This window comes from Lacerta agilis, chromosome 5, assembly GCF_009819535.1.
Source record: "Lacerta agilis isolate rLacAgi1 chromosome 5, rLacAgi1.pri, whole genome shotgun sequence".
Taxonomy (NCBI): domain Eukaryota; kingdom Metazoa; phylum Chordata; class Lepidosauria; order Squamata; family Lacertidae; genus Lacerta; species Lacerta agilis.
In genome coordinates this window covers 54,675,613-54,690,377 of record NC_046316.1, presented here as the reverse complement: position 1 = coordinate 54,690,377, position 14,765 = coordinate 54,675,613, and the positions used below count along the sequence as shown (strand labels likewise).

At 47.7% G+C, this 14,765-nt stretch overlaps 1 protein-coding gene across 3 annotated transcripts in view; it reads left to right on the top strand.

Annotated features, from left to right (window-relative positions):
* Positions 1 to 13,101, top strand: part of LDB1 (LIM domain binding 1) — a 64,049-nt gene extending 50,948 nt beyond the window's left edge. For 2 of the 3 annotated variants that reach the window (XM_033149861.1, XM_033149863.1), the window contains exons 2-11: positions 2,020 to 2,122; positions 2,465 to 2,509; positions 5,429 to 5,504; positions 5,766 to 5,868; positions 7,400 to 7,572; positions 7,791 to 7,913; positions 8,424 to 8,507; positions 9,206 to 9,329; positions 9,830 to 9,978; positions 10,638 to 13,101. In XM_033149861.1, the coding sequence (XP_033005752.1) occupies positions 2,020 to 2,122; positions 2,465 to 2,509; positions 5,429 to 5,504; positions 5,766 to 5,868; positions 7,400 to 7,572; positions 7,791 to 7,913; positions 8,424 to 8,507; positions 9,206 to 9,329; positions 9,830 to 9,978; positions 10,638 to 10,868 (1,211 nt within the window). In that variant the 3' untranslated portion in view covers positions 10,869 to 13,101. The remainder of the gene's footprint in view (positions 1 to 2,019; positions 2,123 to 2,464; positions 2,510 to 5,428; positions 5,505 to 5,765; positions 5,869 to 7,399; positions 7,573 to 7,790; positions 7,914 to 8,423; positions 8,508 to 9,205; positions 9,330 to 9,829; positions 9,979 to 10,637) is intronic. The other variant, XM_033149862.1, reaches the window with a different exon arrangement.
* Positions 13,102 to 14,765: the final 1,664 nt, after the last annotated feature.

Here is a 14,765-nt window from a genome sequence, read left to right as displayed (position 1 = left end):
TTCTCCGAGCTCAAAGCAAGCTGAATGAGGTGGTAAAATTTGAAGGGACTTTGCCACTTTAATTTGCATAACAACACTATAGTTTTTAAATACTCTTCCACATAAAAGCTCTCTGTCACAAGAAAGAAAGGTAGCCGTGTTGGTCTGCCGTAGTCGAAACAAATTTTTTTTTTTTTAATTCCTTCCAGTAGCACCTTAGAGACCAACTAAGTTTGTTATTGGTATGAATTTCCGTGTGCATGCACACTTCTTCAGCACACAAAAGCTCATACCAATAACAAACTTAGTTGGTCTCTAAGGTGCTACTGGAAGGATTTTTAATAAATAAATAAATTTTGTTTTGACAAGAAAGAAAGCGTAACAAGGAGAAAGGATCCATACCTCTTGCCTGCTGTGCTGGTTTCCTACATGCATGCAGGTGCTGTTTCTGTGGGTTTGGTTTTTTTTAAATGTAGGACAGTAAAGGGGGAACCTGTGGCCTTCCAGGTGTTAGATTACAGTTCCCACCACCCCTGACAGGTGCCCATTGTTTTCTGGGGCTGATGGGAAATGTGTTTCAACAATAGGACCACCGTTTTCCCCCACCCACCCCAACATATAGACTCCAGAGGTTTGAGCATGAGGTTCAGAAAAGGGCAACTGAAATGATCAAGGGGCTAATGCATCTCCTCTATGAAGAGAAGTTAAAACATTTTGGGCTTTTTAGTTTGTAGAAGAGGCGAGTAAGCATGGGGGCATAATAAAGGTGCCTAAAATTATGTGTGGGGTGGAGGAACCAGGTAGAACCAAAAGCCACCAAAGAAAATTGTATGTTGGAAGAGGTATTGCACACAAAACGAACTATTTCACTGTTGGAGACAGTATCCCTTCTGAATATCAGTTGCTGGGAAACACAAGAGGGGAGTGCGCTGTTGTGCTTGTGTTTCTGCTTGGCGGGCTGCAGGAACAGGACACGGGGTGAGGTGGACCTTGGTTCTGACCCAGCAGTGCTCTTACTATGAAACGAATATATAAATGACACCTTGTACTGCAAACCAATGTTCTGCTATTTAGGTGCACCTATAGGCTTCCACTCCAGATACTATCTTGAGCAGCGTTCCCCAACTTTTCTGGGCTCAGGGGCACTTGATCTACAAGAGGAAGTTGGTTCTGGGCCATGACAGCTTTTGCCACAGTTACTTTGTTAACCTCTGAGGTTCCACAGGACTCCAGTGGAGAGTCCCACCCCCCCCAACTCCTTCTATTTCTCTCTCTTCTTCTGAAAATGCTACTGCCTCGTTGATGCTGGAGAACTCTCACAAATTAGTGTTCAATGAGGTGGTCACCTACCACTTAATTGGGCTGGGAGTGGTTTCCTCCTGCCACGGTCCATTTCCCTGACGGGGAAAACACAGCACTAAACGATGGCTGTTGTTACTCTTTGCACCCTCTTTCTCTTCTTCCCCATATCCAATGTGAAGTCAAGGGGAAGGGCAGGAAGGGAGGATAGCATCTATAGCAGAGCGTTATACTTTCATGGCACAACATGACTTGGCAGCCACTCTGTGTGACTTTTTCATAGAAGGGAGGAGTGCATGTAGTTGTAACAGCAGTTCACTGTGCTTCCTGTGCTGGGAGTTATACCACTGTGCTGGAACAGCTCCTTCCATGCCTCTCTTGCACTTGAATGTTAGAAGACAGAACCAGAAGCACAGCTACTAGAGTGCTGTGCTGTTTTTCCACGGTGTGGGAAAGACAGTGCTGTGCAGTGGCAATAAAGGGGATGTGGCAGGTGCCAGTTTTGTCACCCAGCTCTTCGGCCAATTATATTTGCTCCCTTATCTTCAGATTTGAGTTTTGTTTGATGTTGGCCTTTTATTTTCGGAACTTCTCTGCCTGGAGGAGCTGAGTCAGGGTTGGTGTGGTAGTGGCGTGGATGTCTTAAGGGGCTGCGGTAGTCATAATGAAATCATGTATGTCTCATCCTTGTCTCTAGTCTGCTCCTGGCTGATTGATCTTCTTTCATTTTCCCTCCCCCAGGCTGTTCCTCTAAGTCATTCAAGCTGTACTCTCCAAAGGAGCCCCCAAACGGCAACGCCTTCCCCCCCTTTCACCCGGGCACTATGCTGGATCGAGATGTGGGGTAAGTGAGAGGCTCTTTTAGAGATGTATTTCCTTCCTTTTGATAGCTGAGGAGGTACACCTAAATTTGTTTCTGGAGAAACACCCCTGGAGTTCAGGGGAGCTCATTTCCTGCGAATCATCAGCAGGGTCCACTATTGATCGGAAGGAGGGAATCCCAGAGCCATTGATTGTTCAGAGAGACAGCAGGTGGTTGGTTACCTTTGAGGGTAGCTACTGTATGCTGATAGGAGCCATTAATTATTTTCTCATGGCACACCAGCCATTCTCTTCTGGCCTGCTGGTGTGTCCTTGCATACAGTGCTTTTGCTAATCTATCCTATATTGGCTTATTTCTCTGCAGACCAACTCCTATGTATCCGCCAACATACCTGGAGCCTGGGATTGGGTAAGAGACTGCACTGCTTTTCCTTCTGACAAATTGTGTTAACAACAGGGTAAAGACAGATAAAACATTTTTTCAAGTGTGGTGCAAGTGATTTCTAAGCAGATCACCCAACTGTCCCCATGTTCGTGAGGGGATAAAGGTGGTTACTTTCCCCTCCCCTTGAAAAGTACATAGAGGTAAAGAAGGAAGTTGGAAGACTCTCTTTCCCACTTCCTCTTTCAGCTCTATGTGCTTTTCAAGGCTTAGCTTGATTCTGTTGGATATGACTTTTACCTAGATCCCTTAGAAAAGTGTTGGTTTTGTGCGTTCTCTCTTTCTCGGGGTGGGGCTGATGTGAGGGAGAAGGTAGAGAAGTGACCCTTAGAGAGCACTACCCATAACACACACACACACACAAATGTGCCCATAGACCTAAAAAAGGTTGGCAAACCATATAATCCATATGCATGTTGGAACTGTACCATAGTATTACTGAACTCATATTGTGGAAGAAAAACAAAACTTGGTTTCCAAACCTTCTTATAATGACAGCTGTTATAATCTCATGATACAGTCTAGCAAAGCTCTACAGTTAAATGTTTCAAGAAACATTTGCAGCCCTTTGAGGCATTTGCTTTCATGGTAGTGGATCTGTGTTCAAACCACTTGAAATATTAACATCTGTCCTCATCCAAACGGAACCTTAAATGAAGGGTGCATGCTGTGTGCATATTTATGCATTTTCAGATGTGTGTGAAATTATCCATTTTGACAAGAGTTGGAACTTCAGTGTTTAGGGAGAAAAGGAGGGGAAGGGAAGTGGAATCAAGCTGAGAGGAGTGGCTGGGGGGCAGCACAGTCTGATGGGTGGGATATAAGAAATAAATTAGCAGCAGCAACAACAGTAGTGGAGTGACCTTTTCTCTGTTCCTACACTGTAAACCACTCTGAGGGTTTTTGCCTACAATCGAGCAGTATATAAATTTTATGAAATAAATGCACTCTCTCGTTTGATGAAATCCCATGAAATAGTCTCCTACATCAAGTATCATGCAGGTACTTTCCGACTAGGATTAGAACATTTGTAGAAGCAAATCCAATTGAATTCAATTGGGCTTACTCTTATAAAAGAGTCTCAAGTTCAATCCCTGGCATCACAAGATAGAACTTTTTTTTAAAATATTGCTTTTATTTTGTATAATCATGAGATACAAATACCCATTCCCCTCCCACAGCAATAAGCATGTTCTTACTCCTATTGTTTATTTTGTTCCATAACCATTGCTGCTGGTGCCTATTTTGTTTCATAACCATGGAATGATTAGTGGATGAATCTCTGGGCTGTGACTTTCATCTGTAAACTTAAGAGAACCCTTGCTAAGTCAGTGTAAACAGCAGTGAGCTAAATGAATCAGTGGTTGGACACTGTTTAAGGTAGCTTCCCGTGTTCCTATTTTAATTGACTAAAAAGTGACATCCCCAATTAATCAACACAATAAGTTTTTTTTATTTAAAAAAACCCCAAATATTTTTGATATGAGTAGCTACATAAAGTTCTATGGTGGTAATTACCATCTGCAGAGACATTATCCTATTTGCTACAATTTTCATCAGCAGCACCTGGTGGTGGTGGTGATGATTTCGCATCCCTGATCTTGATGGCTGCTGTTAGTTTAAAAAGGAGGACTCCAGGCATGGAGATAGATGCAAATATGTGGTTAATGTCACATCTAATTGTATCGTAAGAGCATTAAATTAAGTGTCTACCCTCTACTCCACCTCTGGAAAGGCCTTTTATTTACTTAACAATGGAATTGTTATTTGACAAGATTCATATCCAAGCCGGAATTAAGATTGCCGGAAGAAATATCAACAACCTCAGATATGCTGATGACACAACCGTGATGGCAGAAAGTGAGGAGGAATTAAAGAACCTTTTAATGAGGGTGAAAGAGGAGAGCGCAAAATATGGTCTGAAGCTCAACATCAAAAAAACTAAGATCATGGCCACTGGTCCCATCACCTCCTGGCAAATAGAAGGGGAAGAAATGGAGGCAGTGAGAGATTTTACTTTATTAGGCTCCATGATCACTGCAGATGGTGACAGCAGTCACGAAATTAGAAGACGCCAGCTTCTTGGGAGGAAAGCAATGACAAACCTAGACAGCATCTTAAAAAGCAGAGACATCACCTTGCCGACAAAGGTCCATATAGTTAAAGCTATGGTTTTCTCAGTAGTAATGTATGGAAGTGAGAGCTGGACCATAAAGAAGACTGATTGCCGAAGAATTGATGCTTTTGAATTATGGTGCTGGAGGAGACTCTTGAGAGTCCCATGGACTGCAAAAGATCAAACTTATCCATCCTTAAAGAAATCAGCCCTGAGTGCTCACTAGAAGGACAGATCCTGAAGTTGAGGCTCTAGTACTTTGGCCACTTCATGAGAAGAGAAGACTCCCTGGAAAAGACCCTGATGTTGGGAAAGATGGAGGGCACAAGGAGAAGGGGATGACAGAGGATGAGATGGTTGGACAGTGTTCTCGAAGCAACTAGCATGAGTTTGGCCAAACTGCGGGAGGCAGTGAAAGATAGGCGTGCCTAGCGTGTTCTGGTCCATGGGGTCACGAAGAGTCGGACACGTCTGAACGACTGAACAACAACGTATACTGCTTGATTGTAAGAAAACCTTCTAAAAGTTTGCAAAAATATGGTCCGGTGATTGGAGAGTTGGACACAGATGTGGGGAAACCTGAATTTACATCCCTGCTCAGCCATTAACTTGGTAGATGGCACTTGGGGTGTGGGGAGGCATTTTTCTGTCTGTGAAATGTGAACACCAAAGCAAGTCATACATTCTGCATCATCGTAACACCCCAGACAAATTATTCTGTCTTATTAGATCGAAATATTAATTGATCAATTGCTGTGGTTGATTGACAGGAGGCACACACCATATGGCAACCAGACTGACTACAGGATATTTGAGCTCAATAAGCGGCTGCAAAACTGGACAGAGGTATATTTATATGAGGGTTCAGGGTGGTTGAATCGGGAGGAAGAGTGGGAAAACTTGCGGAGGAGGAGGAGGCTCCAGGGCCTCAAGGGTGGGGGTACTGCTACTCTTGCAGGGGATGGAAGAAGAGTCTAGGGTGTCCACCAAGCCCTTGCAAACACCCTTCTTGGGTTCCTTTGCTGCCTTTGGTGGTGGCTGGTTATCTTCTAGCCTTTAGAGATCTCCCCTCCCTGCATGTAATCCTTCTGTCCTCTGTTGCTGCAGGAATGTGACAATCTGTGGTGGGATGCCTTCACCACCGAGTTCTTTGAGGATGATGCCATGCTAACAATCACCTTCTGTCTGGAAGATGGACCAAAGAGATACAGTGAGTCTCAGTCTAGGATGGATCCTGCCGGCAGGCACCCTTGTCTCATCCAGGGAAAGGGCTGGAAGCTGAACAGCTTGCTTCAAAGCCTCTCCTGAGCTAACCTTGAAGGAGTAGTCCCCTGTTTTCAGGGTTGGCTGTGAGCTTAGTACAGTCATACCTCTGGTTACGTTCGCTGCAGGTTGCATTCATCACGGGATATGAACGTGCCGAACCCGGAAGTACTGGAACAGGTTACTTCAGGGTTCGGCACTTTGTACATGTGCAGAAGCACCGAATCGCACTTTGCGCATGCACAGAAGCACCGAATTGCGTCGTGCACATGCGCAGAGGCGGCACTTCAGGTTGCGCTCCACTCATGTTGCAAACGGGGCTCTGGAACGGATCACGTTCGCAACCAGAGGTATGACTGTAGCTGGTACGTAGCTGGTGTGGCTCAACCAGCCCCCCTTGCCTTCATAGCCCATCCTGAAGAAGGAACTCCAGAAGAAACTACTACATAGCTCAGATATTGGTAAAGGTGATGACTAGGAACGGGAGCGTATATCGTACTGCTTACGAGGCTATAAAAACTGACCCTTCATTTTGCAACCACAGAACACTCCAGTTGCCTTCCAGCAGACATTTAGCACCTGTGATCTTGCTTAGGAGCTCATGGTGTGTACCTCACCATGGTCATTCATGCTGAAGCATGAGACCACCTGTGGTGGAGCACGGCAGGTTTTCAGAAATTTCAGCAATTTCTTTCGGTTCCTCCAGTATAAATACATTTTCCATGATTGAAAACAGATTTGTAGTGCTTCCTAGGCACAGACACATAAATTGGCTGAAAAGGTTGGTGTGTTAAGAGGCACATTGGAAATGAAAATCTTCCTAGTCTTAAAAATTTCAAGCAATTTTTAAAAAGGCATTTTCATCCCTGTAGTTTCTCCAAGAATCTTCATTTCTCACGGAGGAACTGAAAAGTTTCAGGGCCAGGATGGTCTTGATGAATGCATTCATGTCAGCACTTGCATGTGTCTAAGGCACACCCACACACCTCCCTTCATACATCATCATATTCTAGATAAGAGGCAAATTCTTTCAGGATGAAAATGTGTATCATTTCTTTTTAAAGCAATTTGGCACACCACCAGTCTCTCCTCGGGGCAGAGGTTGGAATGCTGTTGTCCAAGTAGGCTTTCAAAGCATAGCTTCCTAGAGACCCAGTTGATCACAGCAGGTCCCAGCTCTGATCACCACAATCGTCATGGGTGGGCCTTGGGCAACCCACCTGTGGTTAAGCCCGAGAGGTTGGGAAACAAGGACAGTTTGCCCAGGACCTCCAAAACGAGCTTGGACTGCTCTACATACTCATTTGGATACTTCATCTGGTGCCTTACTATGGAAGACTTAGCTCACTTGGTATTTCCACGGAGGTGCTCTGATCCCCAGCATAAAAACAAGTGCCTATTGCTCTAGCAGCCCTGAGTCTGCAGTGCAAAACATTAGTAACTTGATTTTCATCTCCCTTTCCTTCCCTTACGTCTAGCGATTGGCCGCACCCTGATCCCCCGCTATTTCCGCAGCATCTTCGAAGGGGGTGCTACCGAGCTGTATTATGTCCTGAAGCACCCGAAGGAGTCCTTCCACAACAACTTTGTCTCGCTCGACTGTGACCAGTGCACCATGGTCACCCAGCATGGCAAGCCCATGTTCACCCAGGTGAGAGGGCAGCACCGGTCCTTTTGCCTCGCCCCCAAGCCAGGCTAGCGGGAGTCTCTGCTGAACTGCTCCCCAGAGTAGTTCAGCCTTGGTCACTGCTTATGACCTCCTGCGAGGGTGGCAGATGCAGGCAAAAGCCTAGAGACCAGGTTTGTTTGCAGGGTGGAGAAGGCTCACCTGTGCCTCCAATGCCATTTGTTTGCTTTCCACTTGCCCAGGTGTGCGTGGAGGGCCGCCTCTACCTGGAGTTCATGTTTGACGACATGATGAGGATAAAGACGTGGCACTTCAGTATCCGGCAGCACCGGGAGCTCATTCCCCGCAGCATCCTTGCTATGCATGTGAGTCCTGAGTTTGGTACTGGCTGTGGGCTTGACTTGGTTTAGGCAACTCAGCCAGACTCCCTCTGAAATCAGGAGCATTTTGTAGTTTGAGCTTGCTTTGTGTTGCTGAGCCCTCCCCCTCCCCCTCCCCAAAAAAGCACTGTTGCTTCTTGGATCTTTGCCAGCTCAGCTCCTCTGCACCCAGGCCAGCACCTGTCACCAGCGGAGAGAAGTGGGTGCACAATTCTCAATTCCTAAATTGTTGATCTTGGACTGGATGCCATCCATGAGGCTTTTATCCAGCTTTTCATATCTGCATTTCAAGGGTTTGTTTTTATTGCATTTCATTGGCACTCTTTTTCTACTGAAAAGAATCATAATGTGGCTTTGGGGGGGGGGAATAATACAAAATGCAATGAAAACTAACCCCAAGAAACATTTATGATCACATTGATTAAGAGCAACAGTAGTACAAACAAGCCTCCTATTCTTGCCGGACTCTTCCTTCTCTCTCCTTACTCACTGCAGGCGCAAGATCCCCAGATGCTGGACCAGTTGTCCAAGAACATCACTCGATGCGGACTGTCAAACTCCACGCTCAACTACCTCCGAGTAAGTGCTTTCCCACAGCGCTGGTTAGGCTGCGGAAAAGGCTCCCTTGCATCCATCCCTTTTACTTTTCATAAAGAAACATAAGGCTTGCCTTTCAAATGCGGCACCTGGGGACTAACGCCTCTGTGTTTTTTGCTCTACTTTACGATTTATTTGAACAGAGCAGATCATTTTACTGCATGCATATTGTGACTGCAAGGAGGACTGGAGGCCAGGAAGTTATTGCTAGAAACTAGTTCCGTGCAAGGAAAGAGTACAGGAAAAAAGCAGACTTAGAGGTTTATACAGAGGAACATGAATTTCTATAAATATATTTATGTATGAAAATCAGCTTGTGGCATTGGCTTCTGCGAATGCTCCACAGCTGTTGGGGGCAAAGATGCCTTCATACTGGGCTATGCCCATGTGCACAGAAAAGTCTCTGCATTCTGTGTGTAGCTTGAGATGCATGGCTTGGTGGTGTTTCCTTCCTGTGGATGCCCCACCAGCAAAGGAAAGGGGCAAGGCTGAAGCTGGGAATGTACTTTATCCTGTGACCAGAGACTAGAAGATGGTTTATGTTGCCAGGGTCCCCCTTTTCCAAGTTCAGTCTACAGACACAGAGCTGCATTCGGCTCGAGGAGGTTTCTGGCCTCTTAACAGGGGCCTGCTACCTGCAGCAAAACCCAACCTCCTCTCTCTTTCTTCCCTCTTTACAGCTTTGCGTAATCTTAGAACCAATGCAGGAGTTGATGTCACGGCACAAGACCTACAGCCTCAGTCCCCGGGACTGCCTCAAGACATGCCTCTTCCAAAAGTGGCAACGGATGGTGGCGCCACCTGGTGAGAGTTTTGCAGGGCCACCCTCGGTACTACAGCTTCCTAGTGGCTTGACCACCAAGATGGATGCATTTCCTGTGAAGCCCACTAGAGGGAGGCATAGGAATTGCCCTTCTCCGGCCTGCCACTGCTAGCAGGGACTGCTGGCATTTCCTGTGAAGCCCACCAGAGGGTGCTATGGGCTTTGCCCTTCTCTGGGATGCAATTGCTAGTAGGGAATGCTTGACAGTGCTTATTGCCAGAACTCTTGGCTTCTATTCCTGGCTCTGTTGCTACAATGCGGGATGGGTGAATGAGATCTGGGGGGTTTGATGATGTTTGAAGAGTTTACATGGAAGAGTAACCAGTGAATCAGGCTTTGGAGGAAGCCTGGCAAATATACAATAGCGAGTTGGGTTGGGAGGAGCTATTTTTAGTTACAGCTTGATTGTATTGGGGGATACTGGATTCATTTGCTGGGACCAAGATGTCTCACCGGCGTTCCCTTTGCTAACACTTTCCAGCTGAGCCTGCACGTCAGCAGCCCAGCAAGCGCCGGAAAAGGAAGATGTCAGGGGGCAGCACCATGAGTTCTGGTGGTGGCAACACCAACAACAGCAACAGCAAGAAGAAGAGCCCAGCCAGCACCTTCGCCCTCTCCAGTCAGGTACCTGTAAGCATCCCCTTTTCATTCTCTCTGTGCGTAACCTGAGAACTCCTCCTGCGAGGGGCCCAGCTCCATGTAGCTGGAACACCCTCAGAAATGCTGGAGAAGGCTCCCTGCAGTATATCTGCAGGGGGCAGGATAGAGAGCTTCGTTTGCTCAAAACGGCGGCGGCAGCCATCTTGAAAATGGCAGCACTGTTGGGGTTCCTGTTGGTGTCAGAGCCACACGAGGAAGAGGATTCCTTCTGTGATTCTTCATGTTTGACATTCCCCCCCCCACCCCCAAGCTCTATGCCACCTGCATTCAGGCATAGTCAGAGGGCAAGCTTCCTCCTCATGAGGGAACAGTAGATCCAGAGGCATTTGACCTCTTCCTCCTTGGATCAGATCTGGAACAAAGCAGAGAGGGGCCATATTTATCCTGCGCTCTGGTATATTCCCAGACGTGTTAAGTGGCTGACAGCTCCTAAACACACAGTGGAAATGGAGTAGCCACAGTTGCAGGAATGTTGGTGTGTGGGGGGGTGGGAGGTCCAGCTTGATCAAAGAAGTAGAGAGTAAAAGGTCTCCTATTCAGAAGGGAATGTTTTGATTTGGATCCCTCTGCGGTGTGGGTCAGGGCAGCCTCCACCTCGATTATGTTTCGGGACCCTCTTCCCTCCTCAGGATGTGATGGTGGTGGGCGAGCCGACCCTGATGGGCGGGGAGTTTGGTGACGAGGACGAGCGCCTGATCACGCGGCTGGAGAACACGCAGTTCGACGCTGCCAACGGCATTGACGACGAGGACAGCTTCAACAACTCCCCCGCGCTGGGCGCCAACAGCCCCTGGAACAGCAAGCCCCCCTCCAGTCAGGAGAGCAAGTCCGAGAACCCAACGTCGCAAGCATCGCAGTAAAGCCCTAACCCCCCAGCCTGGCCTTCAACGGACTTGGCTGGCGTCCCCATGGACTGAGTCGAAACCGTTCTACCTGGACAATTTGTGAAGAAGAGTAGCCGGCTGGCTGGCCGGCAAGGTATCAGGGCCGGTGGGCCTTGCAGCACCAGCCCGCCCACCTACCTGCCTCCAGTTGGCCTGGCCACCACTCCCTGATGTCTGCACTCTTGGCTGTGCCCTTTAGGGCAGACTTGGGGCGCTGGGCCTGACGGAGCCTGGGTCTCACGCTAGGCCTGGCAGAATTTTAACTCCTCCTCCCTTCCCACCCATGCATCCAGAGCTCCGGACAACACAAGCGGCACTCCTGCAGGATGGCGTTCCGTGCTCTTTATACGCCCCGTTGGAACCTGACTGGCACGAAACACCTCAGGAAGGGAAGGGGCCACGAATGCTCTTGGCGATTTGGCAGAATGTCCAGCCCTAAGCACGTTTTATATAGAAGTCCAGCTCCATATTTGGCCTCAAGGGGGCTCCCTTCTAACAGGAGGGTCTGGCAACGTCATGGGGGCAGCTATTATTTCTGTGGGGTGGGTCCCTCCTGGCGGCTGTAAGTGCAGCACTGGGGCTAGTGCTGCCCTGCCTGAAGACAAGGGGAGTTTAGTGCCTCCTGGAATGTGGTTAGAAAACAACCCTGCAGTTGGCATGATTAGGGGAAGTGCCCCTTTTGGTCTGGCCCTCTTTCTGGCCTGCTCCTACAGAAAACTGCAATCCTGACCCCTCCCCTGTACTTTGGGTTTGGTTTTTTTTTTTTTTACAAAAAAATATTATTAAAATTGTACGTTTAAAAAAAATCTGCCCTTCCTCCCTATTTCCCCCCAGTCCTGATTTTTGTACAGGCTTGTCTACCAATTGGGAGTCTTGGTTTTTATATACAGTTCTGAGAGCTTCAAACCAAGGAGAGACTTTGCAGACTTCCTTTCTACATCCTTTGAGGACAGCATGGCTGCCCCACTTTGCCCCTTCTGTGTAACTTGTGTGTGCTGCTGTCCTTGCTCCCTCCCTTCTCTACCACTCCCCCCCCCTTCGGGTTTGTGTACCTTGTGCTTGTATATTTCCGCGCTGTAGGCCGTGTGTATGATACTGTTCTTTCACTGTGTTCTCACTAATGCAGCCGCTCCCACCAGTGGTTGGGGGAGTTCATTGTGATGGGCGTCCTTTGTGGGAGGCAGGAGAGTTCAGAGGGTACTGTCACCAGTTTACAGCAGTGCAGAACATGGGGAATGGGGGTGAACGCAACCTGGAGATGGGGTAACACGTGCTTTGTAAAGAAGGGTGGCCATTTCCTCCATTACGGAGTGAGGTTCTACGTAACTTTTTTTTACAGCCAGATCCATCCTTCCTGGTGGGGAGTGACAGGGCTCACAAAGGTCCCCAAGGAAAGAAGACCTGTTCCTAAACCCACCCAGTTCACTCTCTGGTGTTTGGATGTCACTCAACATTTTGCACCTGCAATTCCCTACTCTTAATTTTGTCCCGAGAACCATGGAGAGAAGTTGCTTTGTCATGGAGGCCTCAAACCAAGCATCTGTAAAGCTTGGGGTTGCCATGCTTGAGGTAGCCCCCAAAGTCTTTTGGTCACCTCATGGCATGGACTGATTGTGAGGGTGGTGGCATTTAGAGGGCACAGTCTGGACTGTCATGGCAACCACCCTTTGCCTTACTTAGACTGTTTCTCTAAGCTGGTCCCAGACTGCGATGGGCTTTTCCTAGAAGGATTGCTGCCGCCTGGCTTACCATAGAGCTGCTGTTTCTGGCCCATTGCTCTGTGGTAGACGCCACCTGGCTGATGCGCTGGAATCCCGCAAGTTCTCCATTCCCCTGGAGGAGCCCAGATGGATCAACCTGGAACATGCTTGGGGTGTGGGGTGGGACTGGTCACTTTTGTGTAACTGGGCCCAGATGCTCCATTCTGCTCTACCCCCCCGGGAGTAGGCAATACAACAGTCAATACTATAATTTACAGGGCGTTTTTCTGTAACCTTTTTGTACCTAAATATATGAGTGTCACGTCCCCCATTGCTGTGCTCGGCATGAACTGGTGACGTGAACTCTGTCCCCTCTCCCCACCCTTCTTGCCCTTTCCACCTACCACTCCCCCCCCCCCGGGGCACTGTAAAGCCTTTTTTTTTTTTTTTGCATAGTTTGTGCCATTTATGGTCATGTATGGTACCAATAAAACAACTTTTTTCGGTTTGGTGCTCTCCTGCCAGAGTCGTTTTCTCATTGGACCTTGAGGAAAGGGTCCTGTTCTCCCTTGCTAGGTGAGGCTTGGACTTCCTCGCTTAGCCTGAAGACTTACCTGTTGTTCCCTGATGCCAGCCTCTCAACAACCCATTCTGGAACTTATACACCAGGAAACAAAAGAAATAACAGACACATCAAAAAAAAAATCACAGAAAATGTTCAACAGATCAGCATTCCTGTGTGAAGGCAGGGAAGGCATGGATCAACAATGCTGGTAGTGATTGGAATGGCTTAACTACCAGAAACATGGGAGTTGGGAGTTTGCAACACAGCTGCTTACCTGCAGTAGTAAATTGTTCTACATCCCAAGTAACCAAAAGCCATGTCGTAAGGAGATGGGGGGAAAGGAGGGAAATGTTATTTCAGGCTGGCTAAGGGAGTCACTTGTTAAGTACTTAATGGTGGAAAAGCATGATAGGCAGCAGTTCTTTGAACAACTTATGATGGAGTGCCAACTGCAAGAGCCATCTTCCTGCCTCACTTGGAGCGGTCACTTCTAGCGTTATATTTCCCTGCCCCTGCATGTGTTTTCAAAATGAATGCAGTGAAGTTACCGGTACTTCAAAGTAGTTGTAATTCTTCTCATGTTGGAAAGGCCATCTTAACCCATTGTGAGACTTGTGTTTTCCAGAATCGTTGCAACCCTCTTCCCTGTTCCACATCTCCCATTTGGAACAGACCTTTCCACCATTCCAAAGACACAGGTCTTTTGACCGCTCTTCTGTCCCTTCTCCATGCAAATTTTAAAAGTGAGGGTGGAGTGGTAACTTCTGTCAGCAAACAGCCATAGCACAAACGTGCCTGGTTCTAGCTAGGCCTTTATTCCTGTTTTAAGCTTAAACACATTTGTTAGCAGTTGCTAAACTGTTGAATCCCATAGGCACAAACCTGTTGGAAGAGAAGAAACCAACTTCTCCAAAACCTGGGCCTTTATTTATTTAACCTTTATATGACAGGCCTACTCAAGGGAAGCCCTAAGGAGTTTTTCTTTAGAAGCCTATAACTTTGGGTGGCTGAGGGGGAAATGGGCCTCCACGCTTTTGTTCTGACAGCATCCTCCTGGTGCCTTGGCTCTTGTCCCGATAGCAGGAAACCACAGACATGCAAACAGGCCACAGTGATTGTGCTGTTGAGGGTGAGGACAGGAGGAGGTTAAGCAATGGTTAATCCTGCCAATTGTCCTATCCTGTTGGCAAAGAACTAAAGGTCAGGCAAGTTCTGTCATGATTCCATTGGGGAAGGCTCAGGTTTCTTGCTCCTTTCCTCATCAGTAATGGTAAAGGGACCCCTGACAGTTCAAGTCCAGTCGCAAACGACTCTGGGGTTGCGGCACTCATCTCACTTTACTGGCCGAGGGAGCCAACATTTGTCCCCAGACAGTTTTTCCAGGTCATGTGGCCAGCATGACTAAGCGGCTTCTGGCGAAACGAGCAGTGCACAGAAATGCCGTTTACCTTCCCGCCGGAGCGGTACCTATTTATCTACTTGCACTTTGACGTGCTTTCGAACTGCTAGGTTGGCAGGAGCAGGGACCGAGCAACAGGAGCTCACCCCATCACGGGGATTCGAACCGCCGACCTTCTGATCAGCAAGCCCTAGACTCTGTGGTTTAAC